General features: G+C 41.8%; 1 protein-coding gene across 3 annotated transcripts in view; it reads left to right on the plus strand.

Annotated features, from left to right (window-relative positions):
• The first annotated feature begins 5,492 nt into the window (after positions 1-5,492).
• LOC128699740 (inactive pancreatic lipase-related protein 1) overlaps positions 5,493-23,982 on the plus strand; it is a 29,506-nt gene continuing 11,016 nt past the window's right edge. The window contains exons 1-6 of one of the 3 annotated variants that reach the window (XM_070102455.1): positions 5,493-5,681; positions 7,966-8,108; positions 9,280-9,414; positions 15,341-15,427; positions 21,703-21,829; positions 23,816-23,959. In XM_070102455.1, coding sequence (XP_069958556.1) covers positions 5,615-5,681; positions 7,966-8,108; positions 9,280-9,414; positions 15,341-15,427; positions 21,703-21,829; positions 23,816-23,959 — 703 coding nt within the window. In that variant the 5' untranslated portion in view covers positions 5,493-5,614. The remainder of the gene's footprint in view (positions 5,682-7,965; positions 8,109-9,279; positions 9,415-15,340; positions 15,428-21,702; positions 21,830-23,815; positions 23,960-23,982) is intronic. The other 2 variants (XM_070102454.1, XM_070102453.1) reach the window with 2 other exon arrangements.

The raw sequence follows: 23,982 nt of genomic DNA on the forward strand, positions 1-23,982 counted from the left end.
CCCCTTCATATTCACCACCTCTTCGCATCCCACGCTGGCAATTTGATCAGGCAAATTGGAACCTTTACTCACACCTAACTGTAGAGAGGTTCCTTCTTCGTCCTCCATCGATGAGCTTTTACACCTCTTCTCGTCCTCCGTTTTAACCGCAGCTTCTCATTCTATACCTCAAACTTCGGGCAGGCATTCTCAGAAATGCATGCCTTGGTGGTCTCCTGCTTGTGCTCGTGCAGTACGTTTGAAACGCGCTGCATGGGGCAGGTACCAGTACAATAGAACCACAGAGAGACTTCTTGATTTTAAGCAGAAGCGTGCGATCGCTCGCCGTGTCATCCGTGACGCTAAACACACTTGCTGGCGAGATTATGTCTCCACCATCACCTCTGCTTCCTCTATGAGTGCAGTCTGGAAAAAAGTACGAAAACTGAGTGGTAAATATTCTCCTGACCCGGCTCCTGTTCTGCGGGTTGCCGGTGTTGATATAGCAAACCCACTAGATGTTGCCAATGAAATTGGCAATCATCTGGTCCGTATTTCTCAGGGACTCCATCTATGCCCCTCATTTCTTTCCTCAAAGTCTGCCAGAGAGTTAGCACCCTTGGACTTTTCTTCTCTCAGAGAAGAACAGTATAATGTGCCTTTTACACTTCAAGAACTGGAGGCAACACTCTCAGCTTGCCGCTCATCGGCAGCTGGGCCCGACGACATTCATATTCGTATGCTACAACATTTACATCAGTCAGCCCTTGCAGTCCTATTACGCCTTTACAATCTTATTTGGTCACAAGGAGTTCTTCCACAGCTGTGGAAATCCGCCATTGTTCTCCCTTTCTGCAAACCAGGCACTACGGGACATGAAACCTCCCACTATCGTTCCATTGCTCTTACCAGTGCAGTTTGCAAAGTGATGGAATGCCTAGTAAATAGACGTTTAGTGTGGTATTTAGAGACACACAACAGTCTCTCCACTCATCAATATGGCTTTCGTAAGGGACGTTCTACCATAGACCCCTTACTATGCTTGGATACGTATGTTCGTAATGCCTTTGCGAATAACCACTCAGTTATTGCCATATTTTTTGACCTTGAGAAGGCATATGACACAACTTGGAGGTATAATATTTTAGCCCAAGCCCACTCCTTAGGCCTTCGAGGCAATCTACCATCCTTCCTTAAGAACTTTTTAACTGACAGGCATTTCCGTGTTCGGGTTAATAATGTGCTCTCCCCGGACTTTATCCAAGCTGAAGGTGTCCCCCAGGGATGTGTTCTGAGCACAACACTTTTTCTCCTTGCTATTAATGATTTGGCCTCTAGTCTTCCATCAAATATTTGGTCATCACTCTATGTTGATGACTTCGCTATTGCCTGTGCAGGCGCTGACTGTCACCTTATTACAGTTTCTCTCCAGCATGCAGTCGACCGTGTTTCCAATTGGGCCACCACACGTGGGTTTAAATTTTCCAGCACTAAAACCCACCAAATTACTTTCACTAGACGCTCTGTCATCTCCGATCATCCTTTGTACCTCTATGGCTCCCGTATCCCTGAACGTGATACAGTCAAGTTTCTGGGCCTCCTCTTTGATCGTAGGTTATCCTGGAAACCTCACATTACCTCTCTGAAGGCAACTTGTCACAGCCGGCTGAACCTTCTTAAAACCCTTGCTCATCTTTCATGGGGAGCTGATCGTCGAACCCTCCTTCGCCTACATTCCACCCTTATTTTATCGAAACTTGATTATGGTGACCAGATCTATTCAGCGGCATCTCCTGCTACTCTCTCTAGCCTTAACCCCATTCATCACCAAAGATTACGTTTATGCCTTGGTGCTTTTCGCTCTTCCCCTGTCGAGAGCCTCTATGCAGAAGCGAACGTTCCATCCTTATCCGATCGCCGTGATGCCCATTGCCTTCGCTACTATGTACGCTCTCATGATCTCCGCAATCCTTCCATTTATAGAATGGTCACTGATATTAGTAGACATTCTTTATTTGTTCGCCGCCCCTGTTTACTCCGTCCCTTCTCTCTTCGCCTTCATTCGCTCTTGTCTTCTCTTCAATTACCACCTTTCTATGTACATGTAGCATCTCACTTTTCCCTACCCCCCTGGGAAGTTCCAGCTGTTCGAGTCTGTTCTTTCTCTCTCCCTTGCTCGAAAGCCCAACTGTCTACGGTCGCTTCCCGCTCTCTTTTTCTTGACCACTTTCACTCTCATTCTCATGCCATTGCTGTGTACACAGATGGCTCTAAGTCTTCTGATGGCGTAGGATTCGCAGCAGTGTTTCCGGACAGCGTCGTACAAGGGCATTTACTATCTTCGGCTAGTATTTTTACTGCTGAATTGTATGCCATCCTTACAGCACTTATCCGTATTGCATCTATGCCTGTGTCATCATTTGTGGTTGTCTCAGACTCCCTTAGTGCTTTACAGGCTATACAGAAATTTGATACATCTCACCCCTTAGTCCTCCGTATCCAACTTTGGCTACGCCATATCTTTACCAAGCATAAAGATATTGTTTTTTGTTGGGTCCCTGGTCATGTTGACGTACAGGGCAATGAACAGGCAGACACTGCTGCGTGGTCAGCAGTACATGACCTACCAGTTTCATGTAGAGGTATTCCATTTACGGACTATTTTGCTGCAATATCTTCCCAACTTCACACCCGTTGGCAACAACGTTGGTCTACTATGCTCGGCAACAAACTACAGTCTATTAAACCGAGTATAGGTTACTGGCCGTCTTCTTATCACCAGTGTCGAGGTTGGGAGACTACTCTCTCCCGTCTTCGCATTGGCCATACTCGTCTTACTCATGGATATCTCATGGAGAGGCGCCCTGCTCCTCTCTGTGAGAATTGCCAAGTTCCATTATCAGTCAGCCACATTCTGTTGGACTGCCCACTTTATCAACGAGCACGCAGAATTTACCTCCGTCGTCGTCTTCGCTCTGCTGCTCTCTCTTTACCTTCCCTTCTCGCTGATGGGCCCACCTTTCATCCAGACTCTCATTGACTTTTTGACAACAAGTGACTTCACAAATTCTGATACCTTCAGCCCTTTCTACTTCAATCTCTTGCTACCCTCTACCCCCGTACTATCCCCTGCCCCGCTGTTTTCTGTAACCTACTGATCATCCCTCCTCCCTTCTGCCATCCAATACCCTCGCTTCCTTCCCTACCCTGCAGCGCTGTATAGCCCTTGTGGCTTAGCGCTTCTTTTTGATTATAATAACAGTAATAATAATAATAATCTATTAGTACTAGTACAGTAAAATTTTGTTGCTCTGGGAGGCATTTTGTAGGTTGTCATGAAACACACTTATCTACCTTTTAGACACGGATTCATAATCACTGCATGTTCCAGTTTTGGCAAACTACCTATCATAGAGATTCTTGTCCTTGTCAATGTTGGATATAAGAATGAGAAATAAAGTGTGGCAACTAGCACTGTGCCTTGAAGAATAGAGCTTTTCACTGTGGCAGCCTCTGACTTTACTACTACTACTATGGGCTCTCTTTATTAATTTTTTCTTTTGCACACATTTTGTGTGCAGTCACACCATGATCACACTTGCCAAACATTTTTTCAAAATCAATGTAAACTACAACAGCACTTAACTTGTCTTTCAGAGCATCTGAGACTGCATTGTAATGATTTATCAGTTGTGAAAGGTAGGAGTGACCTGCCCTAAATCTGTGCTGCTCTGGATTGTTCAGTTCTTGTGATTCCATGTGATTGGCAGTCATGCTTCTTAGGACCCATTCAAAAATTTTAGTATTGTGCAAAGTTAGGGCTATTAGTCTATAGCTTTTTGCATTTGCTTGACTGCCTGCTGTGTGAAGTGGGGCAATATCTGTTTTTTCTTTGGCTGATGGATGACACCTGTGTCCAAGCTCCATCTCCATAAAATACTAAAGGCCTGAGATAGTGGTTTCTTACAGTTTTTGGTGATTATGGAATTACAAGAGTCTGGGCCTGGAACAGTGTAGGCCTAGACTTGAAGCACATGAGATCACTGACAGTGGCTTAGGTCTACGATTGGGACCAACAAGCTGTCCTCTCAGGGAAGGGTCTAGATATTAATGGGGGCTCTTGATCCAAGGCAGTGGACTTGCCCTTCCCTTGGATGAACCTGAATGCCTCCCTTTCCCCCCAAGTGCTCTATGGCCCATATGGGTTTAATGCTTCCCCATACATGTAATATTATAATAGTCTTGATTTTCTGAGTGTTATTTAAAATATGGTTTCAGCAATTGACTGGGCTGATTTCCAGCTCCTGGACCTCTCAGTGGTGTTTATCTCCAGCTTCTGGTTCTCTTTCCCTCAACGGAGGTACCTTGATGCCAATGAGTTTAGTGCTTAATTTTGATTATAATAATTGATGACAGTGAGGGGCTTTTGATCCAAGTGAACATATTGTATCCTTTGGATCGAACCTGACTGCCTCCCATGCATTTTGCGGCACTTATGGGTTTAGGCACTTCCCCGGATTATTATTACTATATAATAATCCCATGACAAACATTACTTATAATTTAGCTCTTAGGCTTCTTGATGGAGCTGAGCTACATCTTAGGTGCAGCACCTAGGCCTCTTGATGGAGCTGAGCTACATCTTAGGTGCGGCACCTAGGCTTCTTGATGGAGCTGAGCTGCATCTTAGGTGCGGCACCTAGGCCTCTTGATGGAGCTGAGCTACATCTTGGGTGCAGCACCTAGGTCTCTTGATGGAGCTGAGCTGCATCTTAGGTGCAGCACCTAAGCCTCTTGGTGGAGCTGAGCCGCATCTTAGGTGCGGCACCTAGGCCTCTTGATGGAGCTGAGCCGCATCTTAGGTGCGGCACCTAGGCCACCTTACTCCTATATATTCCTGCCTTTAGTAGTGTACTGTAGCACATAAAGGGTTAGTTTAAATTGCTCATGATATTAGTTATTATTACTAGTATTGCTGTATGACCTTTGTGGGTTTAGCGCTTAGTTATGAATGTAATAATTACTAGTATTATATGATAATCAGTTTCCGTATATTTAATATATATTTTTTTTGTTCCAAAATTAACTTTTTTGATTAATTTTTAGAATTAATAATAATGGTATTGGAGTATAGATTAATAATTGGTGTATGATATAGATGGTTTAGTTACTATTATAATAGATGGCCTGGATACAGTTATTAATGGTAGTCAAGATAATGTAGTAGTATTACAGTAGGTGATTAATTGATCACTTGCCATACCATGAACAATGGTAACATTATTAACATATAGGCCTGTACTGCAGCTGTACAATGTTAACATTAACATATAGGCCTACACTGCAGCAATACATTGACAAATATTTGGAATGAACTACGTCATATTCGTTATTTATCCGCTCAAAAAAAGGCGGGTAAACCTTCAAACTTTGGTGAAGAAGAGAGTGAGTCAGTGTTTGAAGAGCAGCAAGTGATTACTGTTGTTATCTCAACATTATCTTCATCACCAGTCTATATATCTACTCTCAAGAATATATATCACACACCAGAGTGTCACCATATATCACCAACACCAGTGTCACCATATATCAACACCAGTGTCACCATATATCATCATCAAAAAATATAAGAAAAATGTTTAATATATTAGTTTTGTTGACACTGGCGACAACACTCACTGGTCAGACACACTTGAATAAAGGTAAGTTATTTTAATGTTTCTTAAACCCTTGTGGGTTTAGCACTTAGTCCTGATTATATTATTATTCTTTGAAGGAAGGATATACCCTGAGAAGTGTATTTCTGAGTGTATATATGCCGAGAGAGCTTAAATACACTATGTATTTGTGTTGTGGTGAGGTTACCTTAATGATCATAATGTAGTCGATAGGCTTTAAACTACATTGTCAGTAACATCTTTATTATACCAACTTTGATTATACTCTCTCTTGCTCTTCTCCCTCCCTTTACTAACTTACTTCTGTTATACTCTCCATCCTCACTAGTCACTGATCAAGTAACTCTCCATCCTTACTAGTTACTGATCAAGTAACTCTCCATCCTTACTAGTTACTGATCAAGTAACTCTCCATCCTTACTAGTTACTGATCAAGTAACTCTCCATCCTTACTAGTTACTGATCAAGTAACTCTCCATCCTTACTAGTTACTGATCAAGTAACTCTCCATCCTTACTAGTTACTGATCAAGTAACTCTCCATCCTTACTAGTTACTGATCAAGTAACTCTCCATCCTTACTAGTTACTGATCAAGTAACTCTCCATCCTTACTAGTTACTGATCAAGTAACTCTCCATCCTTACTAGTTACTGATCAAGTAACTCTCCATCCTTACTAGTTACTGATCAAGTAACTCTCCATCCTTACTAGTTACTGATCAAGTAACTCTCCATCCTTACTAGTTACTGATCAAGTAACTCTCCATCCTCACTAGTCACTGATCAAGTAACTCTCCATCCTTACTAGTTACTGATCAAGTAACTCTCCATCCTCACTAGTTACTGATCAAGTAACTCCATCCTTACTAGTTACTGATCAAGTAACTCTCCATCCTCACTAGTTACTGATCAAGTAACTCCATCCTTACTAGTTACTGATCAAGTAACTCTCCATCCTCACTAGTTACTGATCAAGTAACTCCATCCTTACTAGTTACTGATCAAGTAACTCTCCATCCTCACTAGTTACTGATCAAGTAACTCCATCCTTACTAGTTACTGATCAAGTAACTCTCCATCCTTACTTGTTACTGATCAAGTATATTACACCAGTAGTCAACGCTGTATGACCCTTAATCCTACGGGTTTAACGCTCTCCCACAATTATAATGTATGACCCTTGTGGGTTTAGCGCTTAGTTATAATTATTGGAGGAGTTGCCGCCGCCTTGCGGTGGTAAAATGTCTTTAATACAAACAACTGCAATAATAATGCAACTATCCTTCCTTTCTTTAATTAACCCTAATTGTCATTCCCAGGGACTGTCAGGCCCTTCTTCCCTTCCAGGACAGTGTCTTGATGCGAGGAACTGGATCAAACCTCCCTTATATCGCTTTTCGGAGTTTAGCTTTTATCTTTAATAATAATATAACTTACCAAAAATCATGAGCCAACAGGTTTAGCGCTTCTTTCAATACTTCCACTAATAATAATGATAATGTGATCGTAATTAATATTTCAAAACACTAAGCCCCTCAAGGAAGGTTCCTTGATGTTGGTGAGGGGCTCTTGATTTAGGGAATTGGATCTGTGCTCCAGTTCCCCGAATTAAGCCTGAATGCCTTCCACATCCCCCCCCCCCCCAGGCGCTGTATAATCCTCCGGTTTTAGCGCTTCCCCCTTGATTATAATAATAATCAAAACACTAAGGAAAACCATTATACAATGTTTTGCTTACTGGTATTTCTTCAAGAACACAGGACAATTGTGTTGCAGAGGTCTGAGCGTTGTTCACACCTCTGCAACACAATTCCCCTCAAGGAAGGTTCCTTGATGTTGGTGAGGGGCTCTTGATTTAGGGAATTGGATCCGTGCTCCAGTTCCCCGAATTAAGCCTGAATGCCTTCCACATCCCCCCCCCCCAGGCGCTGTATAATCCTCCGGGTTTAGCGCTTCCCCCTTAATTATAATAATAATAATGCAACACAATTGTCCTCAAGATTTGTTAAGTTATACCATGAATTACGGAAACATCCTAGACTTAACCTTACGAAACAGACAAAGCAAATGCGATAGTAATTATGGACAGGGTAGATTATCGGGGAGAATGAACATGTTATTAGAAAACGGGGGACTTAGGTGTCCCTTAAGATTAATATAAGGAAGACTTACTCCCTCGGCTTGAAGTGTTGTTGAATTAGGTCACTATTAGGTGAAGTATATAACAGGGCCAGGTTGACTACTTCAACAGGTAGTGAGCGCTGTATATCCCTTGTGGTTTAGCGCTTCTTTTTTATTATAATAACAGGTGGTGAGGAGCGTTGTTACGGGGAACTAGGATGTCTGGTGTTGGATCAAGAGTGGTGGCATCCCTGGCTGCGGCCCATCAACCTGTGGCCTCAACAACCTGACCACATCAACACCACCTTCAACCTTCACACCAGACTTAGGGTGAGGCCCACATCTTACTGTCAGACTCTCACGTTACTGTCAGACACATCTTACTGTCAGACACGCACGTTACTGTCAGACACACATCTTACTGTCAGACACGCACGTTACCGTCAGACACGCACGTTACTGTCAGACACGCACGTTACTGTCAGACACACATCTTACTGTCAGACACATCTTACTGTCAGACACACGTCACTGTCAGACCCAACAACTTAATACTGAGCATTATTACCACAGATCGATAAATAGGTATTACACTATATACTCCGAGATCTTAAAGTATATATCTCGGAATATATACTAATGTCATATTATTGATGACATACAGTACCGACAAGTTAATGACCAAGACACATTAACAGCACTTGGATATCTTATTGCCGAAAAGTTTCACATGTACTACAGGCTTCTTCAGTCAAATACGAACAGTAGAATTTAGGCTTGAGGGACTGACCCTCTCCTACCGAGGGTAACAGACTGATACCATTAAAACTACATCTACTGCTGCCTGTATTTGACTGAAGAAGCCAATAAAGTCTCTCTCGTGTATATACATAGATATGTGTGAAAAACAACAACAGGGAGAGTTAAATGATAGCTCTAGGCCTTTCGTGTTGCAATCAACACATGGTTTGATTACAACACGAAAGGCCTAGAGCTATCATTCAACTTCCCTGTGATTGTTTTGCATCTTTTATCTATTTTTTCGTGATTTTTTACATAGATGTGTGTGTGTATCTCGGTGTATATAATAGGTGTGTATTTCTGGGTGTATATACGTATCTAGGTGTAAATATCTATGTATATACACAGTTTACTGTAGTCCATAGCCTAAATACTAAACTATTCTTGACTGATGGTGTACAGGTTAGGTAAAGTTTGTAAGGAAACAGGACAAGTGTTTACTGACGCAGGTCTTAGATGACGCGCCGTTGGAGCTTTCGGTCATCTGACCGAGGCCTTCCGCTGGCTTACCCCTCCACCCCTTTAAAAATTATGGTCATAGTTATAACTGTGTCTGGTGTATAGGTGAACTGCAACCTTGAAATTATTTTTTTTCGTATTTTTTCGATTTTTTTTTTTTAATTTTCCTCATTACACCTATTCGTCCCCTTAATGACCCTCGTGCAGTCGATAGGTTTTAAACTTAACAAAACATTTTCAGCAGCAGGAGCCTAAGTTGGTGCAGCTGGAGCCTAGGGATCAGCTGTCTCTGGCGCTCTCCCCTCTGGACGCCATGAAGCCTACTAAGGTGGTTATCCATGGATATAATGAAGATATTCACACTCCCTGGATCACGGTACGTCTCTCTCTCTCTCTCTCTCTCTCTCTCTCTCTCTCTCTCTCTCTCTCTCTCTCTCTCTCTCTCTCTCTCTCTCTCTCACACACACACACACACACACACACACAGCAGAGGTATGATAAAGCTCACGGTTCAGGGAGAGTGACCTAGTAGCGACCAGTGAAGAGGCGGGGCCAGGAGCTTGGACTCGACCCGTGCAACCTCAACTAGGTGAGTACACACACACACAGGCTAGTTCCGGAGCTCAGGGGAATGTCCTACGAAGAAAGGTTGAGGGAAATCGGACTGACGATATTGGAGGACAGGAGGGTCAGGGGAGACATGATAACGACATACAAAATACTGCGTGGAATAGATAAGGTGGACAGAGACAGGTTGTTCCAGAGAGGGGACAGAAACAAGGGGTCACAGTTGGAAGCTCAAGACTCAGACGAGTCAGAGGGATGTTAGGAAGTATTTCTTCAGTCAGAGTCGTCAGGAAGTGGAATAGCCTAGCTGCGCGACGAAGGGTTAAGACGAGGGCATGACAAAGCTCAGGAAGCAGAGAGAGAGGACATAGTAGCGATCAGTGAAGAGGCGGGGCCAAGAGCTCAGTCTCGACTCCTGCAACCATAATTAGGTGAGTGTACACACACCCACGTACACGTATAATTCTCCTAGTAACTGATGAGGACACTACTTTTAAAACTGGTGGTACAAGGTACAAGGGGACATAGATACAAGGCATCAAGTATTTCTATGAATAACTGATAAAGCTGAGAGGAAGTTTTTAACTGATGAGACAGAATACAAGAAGACATAGTCGGTTGATAACAAACAGATGATTCACTGCAAGTAATTCTTCAATCTGAGGGAAGTACTTAGTGAGGGAAGTACTCGGTGAGGGAAGTACTCAGTGAGGGAAGTACTCAGTGGAAGTAACAGACACACTTATAATAGTAATACTACTACTAATAATAATAATACTAATAATATCTATATTACAAGTACAAGGTATACAGACCGTAGTTGACATGAATGACATACATAAGTCTTGTTATGTAGAGCGTTTCCCGCAATTTAGGTCAGTTTTGTCCCAGGATGCGACCCACACCAGTCCACTGACACATAGGCACCCATTACTATTGATGGTAAACATAGGCAACCGGTGTAATGAAACATGCCCAATGTTTCTATCCTCGCTGGGAATCGAACCCAGACCCCTCACCGTGTGAAGCGAGAGCTTCAGCCACCAGGCCACGGGGCCACCACGGGTCACTGGGCTCAAGGAGACAGTAATATTGATCAATAAAGGCGGAGCCAGGAGCCGAGACTCGACCCTTACAACCACATCGTTGAGTACAAATCCACGAGTACACATACTCTGAGAAAAATGAAAATCTAGTAATATTGGTGAATGTTGATAATGTTAGAATGTAGTGAATGATAATGTTAGAATGTAGTGAATGTTGATGTTAGAATGTAGTGAATGTTGATAATGTTAGAATGTAGTGAATGTTGATGTTAGAATGTAGTGAATGTTGATAATGTTAGAATGTAGTGAATGTTGATGTTAGAATGTAGTGAATGTTGATGTTAGAATGTAGTGAATGTTGATAATGTTAGAATGTAGTGAATGTTGATAATGTTAGAATGTAGTGAATGTTGATGTTAGAATGTAGTGAATGTTGATAATGTTAGAATGTAGTGAATGTTGATAATGTTAGAATGTAGTGAATGTTGATAATGTTAGATTGTAGTGAATGTTGATAATGTTAGAATGTAGTGAATGTTGATAATGTTAGATTGTAGTGAATGTTGATAATGTTAGAATGTAGTGAATGTTGATAATGTTAGAATGTAGTGAATGTTGATAATGTTAGAATGTAGTGAATGTTGATAATGTTAGAATGTAGTGAATGTTGATAATGTTAGAATGTAGTGAATGTTGATAATGTTAGAATGTAGTGAATGTTGATAATGTTAGAATGTAGTGAATGATAATGTTAGAATGTAGTGAATGTTGATGTTAGAATGTAGTGAATGATAATGTTAGAATGAAGTGAATGATAATGTTAGAATGTAGTGAATGATGTTAGAATGTAGTGAATGTTGATAATGTTAGAATGTAGTGAATGTTGATAATCTTAGAATGTAGTGAATGTTGATGTTAGAATGTAGTGAATGTTGATAATGTTAGAATGTAGTGAATGTTGATAATGTTAGAATGTAGTGAATGTTGATAATGTTAGAATGTAGTGAATGTTGATAATGTTAGAATGTAGTGAATGTTGATAATAGAATGTAGTGAATGTTGATAATGTTAGATTGTAGTGAATGTTGATAATGTTAGAATGTAGTGAATGTTGATAATAGAATGTAGTGAATGTTGATAATGTTAGATTGTAGTGAATGTTGATAATGTTAGATTGTAGTGAATGTTGATAATGTTAGAATGTAGTGAATGTTGATAATGTTAGAATGTAGTGAATGTTGATAATAGAATGTAGTGAATGTTGATAATGTTAGATTGTAGTGAATGTTGATAATGTTAGAATGTAGTGAATGTTGATAATGTTAGAATGTAGTGAATGTTGATAATAGAATGTAGTGAATGTTGATAATGTTAGATTGTAGTGAATGTTGATAATGTTAGATTGTAGTGAATGTTGATAATGTTAGAATGTAGTGAATGTTGATATTGTTAGAATGTAGTGAATGCTGATAATGTTAGAATGTAGTGAATGTTGATAATGTTAGAATGTAGTGAATGTTGATAATGTTAGAATGTAGTGAATGTTGATAATGTTAGAATGTAGTGAATGTTGATAATGTTAGAATGTAGTGAATGTTGATAATGTTAGAATGTAGTGAATGTTGATAATGTTAGAATGTAGTGAATGTTGATAATGTTAGATTGTAGTGAATGTTGATAATGTTAGAATGCAGTGAATGTTGATGTTAGACTGTAGTGAATGTTAGAATGTAGTGAATGTTGATGTTAGAATGTAGTGAATGTTGATAATGTTAGATTGTAGTGAATGTTGATAATGTTAGAATGCAGTGAATGTTGATGTTAGACTGTAGTGAATGTTAGAATGTAGTGAATGTTGATGTTAGAATGTAGTGAATGTTGATGTTAGACTGTAGTGAATGTTAGAATGTAGTGAATGTTGATAATCTTAAAATGTAGTGAATGTTGATAATGTTAGAATGTAGTGAATGTTGATAATGTTAGAATGTAGTGAATGTTGATAATTTTAGATTGTAGTGAATGTTGATAATGTTAGAATGCAGTGAATGTTGATGTTAGACTGTAGTGAATGTTAGAATGTAGTGAATGTTGATGTTAGAATGTAGTGAATGTTGATGTTAGACTGTAGTGAATGTTAGAATGTAGTGAATGTTGATAATCTTAAAATGTAGTGAATGTTGATAATGTTAGAATGTAGTGAATGTTGATAATGTTAGAATGTAGTGAATGTTAATGTTAGAATGTAGTGAATGTTGATAATGTTAGATTGTAGTGAATGTTGATAATGTTAGAATGTAATGAATGTTGATGTTAGAATGTAGTGAATGTTGATAATGTTAGAAAGTAGTGAATGTTGATAATGTTAGAATGTAGTGAATGTTGATAATGTTAGAATGTAGTGAATGTTGATAATGTTAGATTGTAGTGAATGTTGATAATGTTAGAATGTAGTGAATGTTGATAATGTTAGAATGTAGTGAATGTTGATAATGTTAGAATGTAGTGAATGTTGATAATGTTAGAATGTAGTGAATGTTGATAATGTTAGAATGTAGCGAATGTTGATAATGTTAGAATGTAGTGAATGTTGATAATGTTACTGTGCTGCTCTTCAAGGTGTAAGAGGCGATGCTCAAGGGCTCTTCATCCAAGTTATTAGAGCTGCGCTTCCTCCTTCCTTGGATTAAACCTGATTAGTTTAATTCCCCATACGTTGCATCTATGAACCATACATGTATAGCGCTTCCCTGTAATACCAACAGCAGCGCTGTATGGCCCTTGTGGTTTAGCGCTTCTTTTTTGATAATAATCATCATAATAGTAATTAAATAATAGTAATATTTAACAATAATAGTAATAATAATTAAAATAGTTGACATTGAGTTTTGATCAAAGAAGTTGAGTATTTTATCAATATTATCTATCTGATAGATTATTATCTGGAGATAAAGATATTAATGATATTGTTAATGGAGAGATTATTTGATCTTAAGATAACTGGTGACGATGAGTTGTCATGGTATACATGATATCATGGTATACATGGTGTTATCATGGTATACATTGTTATGATATACATGGTGTTATCATGGTATACATGGTGTTATCATGGTATACATGGTGTCATCATGGTATACATTATGTTATGATATACATGGTGTTATCATGGTATACATGGTGTTATCATGGTATACATGGTGTCATCATGGTATACATTATGTTATGATATACATGGTGTTATCATGGTATACATTATGTTATGATATACATGGTGTTATCATGGTATACATGGTGTCATCATGGTATACATTATGTTATGATATACATGGTGTTATCATGGTATACATGGTGTCATCATGGTATACATGGTGTTATCATGGTATACATGGTGTCATCATGGTATACATGGTGTCATCATGGTATACATGGTGTCATCATGGTATACATTATGTTATGATATACATGGTGTTATCATGGTATACATGGTGTCATCATGGTATACATTATGTTATGATATACATGGTGTTATCATGGTATACATGGTGTTATGGTATACATGATGTTATCATGGTATACATGGTGTTATGGTATACATGATGTTATCATGATATACATGATGTTATCATGGTATACATGGTGTTATCATGGTATACATGATGTTATCATGGTATACATGGTGTTATCATGGTATACATGGTGTTATCATGGTATACATGATGTTATCATGGTATACATGGTGTTATCATGGTATACATGATGTTATCATGGTATACATGGTGTTATGGTATACATGATGTTATCATGGTATACATGGTGTTATGGTATACATGATGTTATCATGGTATACATGATGTTATCATGGTATACATGGTGTTATCATGGTATACATGATGTTATCATGATATACATGATGTTATCATGGTATACATGATGTTATCATGGTATACATGGTGTTATGGTATACATGATGTTATCATGGTATACATGATGTTATCATGGTATACATGATGTTATCATGGTATACATGATGTTATCATGGTATACATGATGTTATCATGGTATACATGATGTTATCATGGTATACATGGTGTTATGGTATACATGATGTTATCATGGTATACATGATGTTATCATGGTATACATGATGTTATCATGGTATACATGATGTTATCATGGTATACATGATGTTATCATGGTATACATGATGTTATCATGGTATACATGATGTTATCATGGTATACATGATGTTATGGTATACATGATGTTATCATGGTATACATGGTGTTATGGTATACATGATGTTATCATGGTATACATGATGTTATCATGGTATACATGATGTTATCATGGTATACATGGTGTTATGGTATACATGATGTTATCATGGTATACATGATGTTATCATGGTATACATGATGTTATCATGAATGATTAAAAATGGCAGGTCTTGCTGTTGCTGAAGGACTCTTGATTCAAGGGACTGGAGCTACGCTCGCCTTCCTCGGATCAAACCTATAACTATTATTACTATTACTGCTACTATTACTACTGCTATTACTACTACTATTACTACTGCTATTACTATTTCTATTACTATTACTACTACTTTATCACTATTACTGCTACTACTGTTACTACTATTACTAACAGTAATAATAATAATAATAATAATGGTATCATCAACAACAGGAGTTGACTGAAGCTCTGCTGAAGTACGGAGATTATAACGTCATAGTTGTGGATTGGTCGACTGGGGCTCAGCCTCCACTCTTACAGGTAAGATTATAACGTCATAGTTGTGGACTGGTCGACTGGGGCTCAGCCTCCACTCTTACAGGTAAGATTATAACGTCATAGTTGTGGATTGGTCGACTGGGGCTCAGCCTCCACTCTTACAGGTAAGATTATAACGTCATAGTTGTGGATTGGTCGACTGGGGCTCAGCCTCCACTCTTACAGGTAAGATTATAACGTCATAGTTGTGGACTGGTCGACTGGGGCTCAGCCTCCACTCTTACAGGTAAGATTATAACGTCATAGTTGTGGATTGGTCGACTGGGGCTCAGCCTCCACTCTTACAGGTAAGATTATAACGTCATAGTTGTGGACTGGTCGACTGGGGCTCAGCCTCCACTCTTACAGGTAAGATTATAACGTCATAGTTGTGGACTGGTCGACTGGGGCTCAGCCTCCACTCTTACAGGTAAGATTATAACGTCATAGTTGTGGATTGGTCGACTGGGGCTCAGCCTCCACTCTTACAGGTAAGATTATAACGTCATAGTTGTGGATTGGTCGACTGGGGCTCAGCCTCCACTCTTACAGGTAAGATTATAACGTCATAGTTGTGGACTGGTCGACTGGGGCTCAGCCTCCACTCTTACAGGTAAGATTATAACGTCATAGTTGTGGACTGGTCGACTGGGGCTTAGCCTCCACTCTTACAGGTAAGATTATAACGTCATAGTTGTGGACTGGTCGACTGGGGCTCAGCCTCCACTCTTACAGGTAAGATTATAACGTCATAGTTGTGGATTGGTCGACTGGGGCTCAGCCTCCACTCTTACAGGTAAGATTATAACGTCATAGTTGTGGACTGGTCGACTGGGGCTCAGCCTCCACTCTTACAGGTAAGATTATAACGTCATAGTTGTGGATTGGTCGACTGGGGCTCAGCCTCCACTCTTACAGGTAAGATTATAACGTCATAGTTGTGGACTGGTCGACTGGGGCTCAGCCTCCACTCTTACAGGTAAGATTATAACGTCATAGTTGTGGATTGGTCGACTGGGGCTCAGCCTCCACTCTTACAGGTAAGATTATAACGTCATAGTTGTGGATTGGTCGACTGGGGCTCAGCCTCCACTCTTACAGGTAAGATTATAACGTCATAGTTGTGGACTGGTCGACTGGGGCTCAGCCTCCACTCTTACAGGTAAGATTATAACGTCATAGTTGTGGACTGGTCGACTGGGGCTCAGCCTCCACTCTTACAGGTAAGATTATAACGTCATAGTTGTGGACTGGTCGACTGGGGCTCAGCCTCCACTCTTACAGGTAAGATTATAACGTCATAGTTGTGGATTGGTCGACTGGGGCTCAGCCTCCACTCTTACAGGTAAGATTATAACGTCATAGTTGTGGACTGGTCGACTGGGGCTCAGCCTCCACTCTTACAGGTAAGATTATAACGTCATAGTTGTGGACTGGTCGACTGGGGCTCAGCCTCCACTCTTACAGGTAAGATTATAACGTCATAGTTGTGGACTGGTCGACTGGGGCTCAGCCTCCACTCTTACAGGTAAGATTATAACGTCATAGTTGTGGACTGGTCGACTGGGGCTCAGCCTCCACTCTTACAGGTAAGATTATAACGTCATAGTTGTGGACTGGTCGACTGGGGCTCAGCCTCCACTCTTACAGGTAAGATTATAACGTCATAGTTGTGGACTGGTCGACTGGGGCTCAGCCTCCACTCTTACAGGTAAGATTATAACGTCATAGTTGTGGATTGGTCGACTGGGGCTCAGCCTCCACTCTTACAGGTAAGATTATAACGTCATAGTTGTGGATTGGTCGACTGGGGCTCAGCCTCCACTCTTACAGGTAAGATTATAACGTCATAGTTGTGGATTGGTCGACTGGGGCTCAGCCTCCACTCTTACAGGTAAGATTATAACGTCATAGTTGTGGATTGGTCGACTGGGGCTCAGCCTCCACTCTTACAGGTAAGATTATAACGTCATAGTTGTGGATTGGTCGACTGGGGCTCAGCCTCCACTCTTACAGGTAAGATTATAACGTCATAGTTGTGGACTGGTCGACTGGGGCTCAGCCTCCACTCTTACAGGTAAGATTATAACGTCATAGTTGTGGATTGGTCGACTGGGGCTTAGCCTCCACTCTTACAGGTAAGATTATAACGTCATAGTTGTGGATTGGTCGACTGGGGCTCAGCCTCCACTCTTACAGGTAAGATTATAACGTCATAGTTGTGGATTGGTCGACTGGGGCTCAGCCTCCACTCTTACAGGTAAGATTATAACGTCATAGTTGTGGACTGGTCGACTGGGGCTCAGCCTCCACTCTTACAGGTAAGATTATAACGTCATAGTTGTGGATTGGTCGACTGGGGCTCAGCCTCCACTCTTACAGGTAAGATTATAACGTCATAGTTGTGGACTGGTCGACTGGGGCTCAGCCTCCACTCTTACAGGTAAGATTATAACGTCATAGTTGTGGACTGGTCGACTGGGGCTCAGCCTCCACTCTTACAGGTAAGATTATAACGTCATAGTTGTGGACTGGTCGACTGGGACTCAGCCTCCACTCTTACAGGTAAGATTATAACGTCATAGTTGTGGACTGGTCGACTGGGGCTCAGCCTCCACTCTTACAGGTAAGATTATAACGTCATAGTTGTGGACTGGTCGACTGGGGCTCAGCCTCCACTCTTACAGGTAAGATTATAACGTCATAGTTGTGGACTGGTCGACTGGGGCTCAGCCTCCACTCTTACAGGTAAGATTATAACGTCATAGTTGTGGATTGGTCGACTGGGGCTCAGCCTCCACTCTTACAGGTAAGATTATAACGTCATAGTTGTGGACTGGTCGACTGGGGCTCAGCCTCCACTCTTACAGGTAAGATTATAACGTCATAGTTGTGGATTGGTCGACTGGGGCTCAGCCTCCACTCTTACAGGTAAGATTATAACGTCATAGTTGTGGACTGGTCGACTGGGGCTCAGCCTCCACTCTTACAGGTAAGATTATAACGTCATAGTTGTGGACTGGTCGACTGGGGCTCAGCCTCCACTCTTACAGGTAAGATTATAACGTCATAGTTGTGGACTGGTCGACTGGGGCTCAGCCTCCACTCTTACAGGTAAGATTATAACGTCATAGTTGTGGATTGGTCGACTGGGGCTCAGCCTCCACTCTTACAGGTAAGATTATAACGTCATAGTTGTGGACTGGTCGACTGGGGCTCAGCCTCCACTCTTACAGGTAAGATTATAACGTCATAGTTGTGGACTGGTCGACTGGGGCTCAGCCTCCACTCTTACAGGTAAGATTATAACGTCATAGTTGTGGACTGGTCGACTGGGGCTCAGCCTCCACTCTTACAGGTAAGATTATAACGTCATAGTTGTGGATTGGTCGACTGGGGCTCAGCCTCCACTCTTACAGGTAAGATTATAACGTCATAGTTGTGGACTGGTCGACTGGGGCTCAGCCTCCACTCTTACAGGTAAGATTATAACGTCATAGTTGTGGACTGGTCGACTGGGGCTCAGCCTCCACTCTTACAGGTAAGATTATAACGTCATAGTTGTGGACTGGTCGACTGGGGCTCAGCCTCCACTCTTACAGGTAAGATTATAACGTCATAGTTGTGGATTGGTCGACTGGGGCTCAGCCTCCACTCTTACAGGTAAGATTATAACGTCATAGTTGTGGATTGGTCGACTGGGGCTCAGCCTCCACTCTTACAGGTAAGATTATAACGTCATAGTTGTGGATTGGTCGACTGGGGCTCAGCCTCCACTCTTACAGGTAAGATTATAACGTCATAGTTGTGGACTGGTCGACTGGGGCTCAGCCTCCACTCTTACAGGTAAGATTATAACGTCATAGTTGTGGACTGGTCGACTGGGGCTCAGCCTCCACTCTTACAGGTAAGATTATAACGTCATAGTTGTGGATTGGTCGACTGGGGCTCAGCCTCCACTCTTACAGGTAAGATTATAACGTCATAGTTGTGGATTGGTCGACTGGGGCTCAGCCTCCACTCTTACAGGTAAGATTATAACGTCATAGTTGTGGATTGGTCGACTGGGGCTCAGCCTCCACTCTTACAGGTAAGATTATAACGTCATAGTTGTGGACTGGTCGACTGGGGCTCAGCCTCCACTCTTACAGGTAAGATTATAACGTCATAGTTGTGGATTGGTCGACTGGGGCTCAGCCTCCACTCTTACAGGTAAGATTATAACGTCATAGTTGTGGATTGGTCGACTGGGGCTCAGCCTCCACTCTTACAGGTAAGATTATAACGTCATAGTTGTGGACTGGTCGACTGGGGCTCAGCCTCCACTCTTACAGGTAAGATTATAACGTCATAGTTGTGGACTGGTCGACTGGGGCTCAGCCTCCACTCTTACAGGTAAAACAAGATTTTGTTGGGATTTTTAACCCCGGAGGGTTAGCCACCCAGGTTAGGGAGGGTTGGCCACCCAGGGTAGTGAGGGTTAGCCACTCAGGATAACCCAGGGTAGGGAATGTTAACCACCCAGGATAACCTAGGGTAGGGAGAGTTACCTACCCAGGATAACCTAGGTTAGGGAGTGTTAGCTACCCCAGGATAACCAAGGGTAGGGAGGGTTGGCCACCCAGGGTAGGGAGTGTTAGCCACCCCAGGATAACCCAGGGTAGGGAGTGTTAGCCACCCAGGATAACCCAGGGTAGGGATTGTTAGCCACCCAGGATAACCCAGGGCAGGGAGGGTTAGCCACCCAGGATAACCCAGGGTAGGGAGGGTTAACCAGCCAGGATAACCCAGGGTAGGGAGGGTTAACCAGCCAAGATAACGCAGGGTAGGGAGTGTTAGCCACACAGAATAGCCCAGGGTAGGGAGTGTTACCTACCCAGGATAACCCAGGGTAGGGAGTGTTAACCACCCAGGATAACTCAGGGTAGGGAGGGTTAGCCAGCCAGGATAACCCAGGGTAGGGAGTGTTAGCCACCCAGGATAACCCAGGGTAGGGAGGATTATCCACCCAGGATAACCCAGGGTAGGGAGTGTTAACCATCCAGGATAACCCAGGGTAGGGAGGGTTAGCCAACCAGGATAACCTAGGGTAGGGAGGGTTAACCAGCCAAGATAACGCAGGGTAGGGAGTGTTAGCCACACAGAATAGCCCAGGGTAGGGAGTGTTAGCTACCCAGGATAACCCAGGGTAGGGAGTGTTAACCACCCAGGATAACTCAGGGTAGGGAGGGTTAGCCAGCCAGGATAACCCAGGGTAGGGAGTGTTAGCCACCCAGGATAACCCAGGGTAGGGAGGGTTAGCCACCCAGGATAACCCAGGGTAGGGAGTGTTAGCCACCCAGGATAGCCCAGGGTAGGGAGTGTTAACCACCCAGGATAACCCAGGGTAGGGAATGTTAGCCACCCAGGATAACCCAGGGTAGGGAGGGTTAGCCACCCAGGATAACCCAGGGTAGGGAGTGTTAGCCACCCAGGGTAGGGAGGGTTAGCCACCCAGGATAACCCAGGGTAGGGAGTGTTAGCCACCCAGGATAACCCAGGGTAGGGAGGGTTAGCCACCCAGGATAACCCAGGCTAGGGAGTATTAGCCACCCAGGATAACCCAGGGTAGGGAGGGTTAGCCACCCAGGATAACCCAGGCTAGGGAGTATTAGCCACCCAGGATAACCCAGGCTAGGGAGTATTAGCCAACCAGGATAACCCAGGGTAGGGAGTGTTAGCCACCCAGGATAACCCAGGGTAGGGAGGGTTAGCCACCCAGGATAACCCAGGCTAGGGAGTATTAGCCACCCAGGATAACCCAGGCTAGGGAGTATTAGCCACCCAGGATAACCCAGGGTAGGGAGTGTTAGCCACCCAGGATAACCCAGGGTAGGGAGGGTTAGCCACCCAGGATAACCCAGGCTAGGTAAGGTTTGCCAGCCAATATAAACCAAGTCAGTGCGTCATTGAGGACTGTCTGTCTTATTTCCATTGTTGTCCTTCAATCTTGTACTCCAGGATGCTACCTAAATCAGTCTAACACCCAGGTACCTACTTACTGCTAGGTGAACAGGGACAACAGGTGTAAGGTAACATGCTCAATGTTTTCACCCTTGCCAGGGATCGAACCACGGACACTCAGTGTGCCTACCAGGCCACGGTACGCCATGTTAGGCCTCCACTTTTACAGGTAGGTCTATGTTTCTTGCCTTTGAAGGATTTTTTGATTCATGGAATGAGAGCTACCCTCCTCTTCCCTGGATCGAGAGACTAACTCTTTCTGTTTCATTACCCAGGCTGTGGCTAACGCAAGATTAGTGGGGCTACAAGTAGCTTACCTGCTCCACACCCTGAGCCACACTATCAACTTACAACCACAACAAGTTCATCTTATCGGGTACTCCCTAGGTGCCCATGTGGCAGGTGAGGTCACACCTTCACAGTCTTAAAGCTGTGTATGGTATTATTTGCCGCACCGCTGTCATGGTGCCAGTGGAGAATAATATCTACTATTCACTGCTTCCACTCCCAGACTACCCTCACAGTATGTTACTACTGGTGTTAGTAACACCGTGTTACTGGTTACTGCTGCTGGTGTTAGTAACACTGTCGCAGGTTACTACTAGTGTTAATAACACTGTATGTGTTACAGGTTAAATACCAGTGTTAAGACTAGTGTTGCAAGTTGCTACTAGTGTTAATAACACTGCATGTGTTGCAGGTTAAATACCAGTGTTAAGAATACAATGTTGCAGGTTGCTACTAGTATTAACAACACTACAAGTGTTACAGGTTACAGTGGAGAGAAGGCAGCAGACACTGGTCTCGTCAAGTGTTGTAGTTTACTATCAGTGTTAACACTGCAATTGTTGTAGTTTACTATCAGTGTTAACACTGCAAGTGTTGTAGTTTACTATCAGTGTTAACACTGCAAGTGTTGTAGTTTATTATCAGTGTTAACACTGCAATTGTTGTAGTTTACTATCAGTGTTAACACTGCAAGTGTTGTAGTTTACTATCAGTGTTAACACTGCAAGTGTTGTAGTTTATTATCAGTGTTAACACTGCAATTGTTGTAGTTTACTATCAGTGTTAACACTGCAAGTGTTGTAGTTTACTATCAGTGTTAACACTGCAAGTGTTGTAGTTTATTATCAGTGTTAACACTGCAATTGTTGTAGTTTACTATCAGTGTTAACACTGCAAGTGTTGTAGTTTACTATCAGTGTTAACACTGCAAGTGTTGTAGTTTACTATCAGTATTAACAATATTACAAGTGTTGTAGTTCACTATCAGTATTAACAATACTACAAGTGTTGTAGTTCACTATCAGTATTAACAATACTACAAGTGTTGTAGTTCACTATCAGTATTAACAACACTACAAGTGTTGTAGTTCACTATCAGTATTAACAACACTACAAGTGTTGTAGTTCACTATCAGTGTTAACACTACAAGTGTTGTAGTTCACTATCAGTGTTAACACTACAAGTGTTGTAGTTCACTATCAGTATTAACAACACTACAAGTGTTGTAGTTCACTATCAGTATTAACAACACTACAAGTGTTGTAGTTCACTATCAGTATTAACAACACTACAAGTGTTGTAGTTCACTATCAGTGTTAACACTACAAGTGTTGTAGTTCACTATCAGTATTAACAACACTACAAGTGTTGTAGTTCACTATCAGTGTTAACACTACAAGTGTTGTAGTTCACTATCAGTATGAACAACACTACAAGTGTTGTAGTTCACTATCAGTATTAACAATACTACAAGTGTTGTAGTTCACTATCAGTATTAACAACACTACAAGTGTTGTAGTTCACTATCAGTATTAACAACACTACAAGTGTTGTAGTTCACTATCAGTATTAACAACACTACAAGTGTTGTAGTTCACTATCAGTGTTAACACTACAAGTGTTGTAGTTCACTATCAGTATTAACAACACTACAAGTGTTGTAGTTCACTATCAGTATTAACAACACTACAAGTGTTGTAGTTCACTATCAGTGTTAACACTACAAGTGTTGTAGTTCACTATCAGTATGAACAACACTACAAGTGTTGTAGTTCACTATCAGTATTAACAATACTACAAGTGTTGTAGTTCACTATCAGTATTAACAACACTACAAGTGTTGTAGTTCACTATCAGTATTAACAACACTACAAGTGTTGTAGTTCACTATCAGTATTAACAACACTACAAGTGTTGTAGTTCACTATCAGTGTTAACACTACAAGTGTTGTAGTTCACTATCAGTATTAACAACACTACAAGTGTTGTAGTTCACTATCAGTGTTAACACTACAAGTGTTGTAGTTCACTATCAGTATGAACAACACTACAAGTGTTGTAGTTCACTATCAGTGTTAACAACACTACAAGTGTTACAGGTTACACTGGAGAAAGGGTAGCAGACACTGGTCGCATCACAGGCTTGGCACCATCAGCACTCTACTTCGAGGGAATGTCACCAGTAGTGCGCCTTGACGAGTCCGATGCTGCCTTTGTTGATGTTGTTCACACTGCTACTGATGGTGAGTACTTGTACTCATGTACT

This window comes from Cherax quadricarinatus, chromosome 81, assembly GCF_038502225.1.
Source record: "Cherax quadricarinatus isolate ZL_2023a chromosome 81, ASM3850222v1, whole genome shotgun sequence".
NCBI lineage: Eukaryota > Metazoa > Arthropoda > Malacostraca > Decapoda > Parastacidae > Cherax > Cherax quadricarinatus.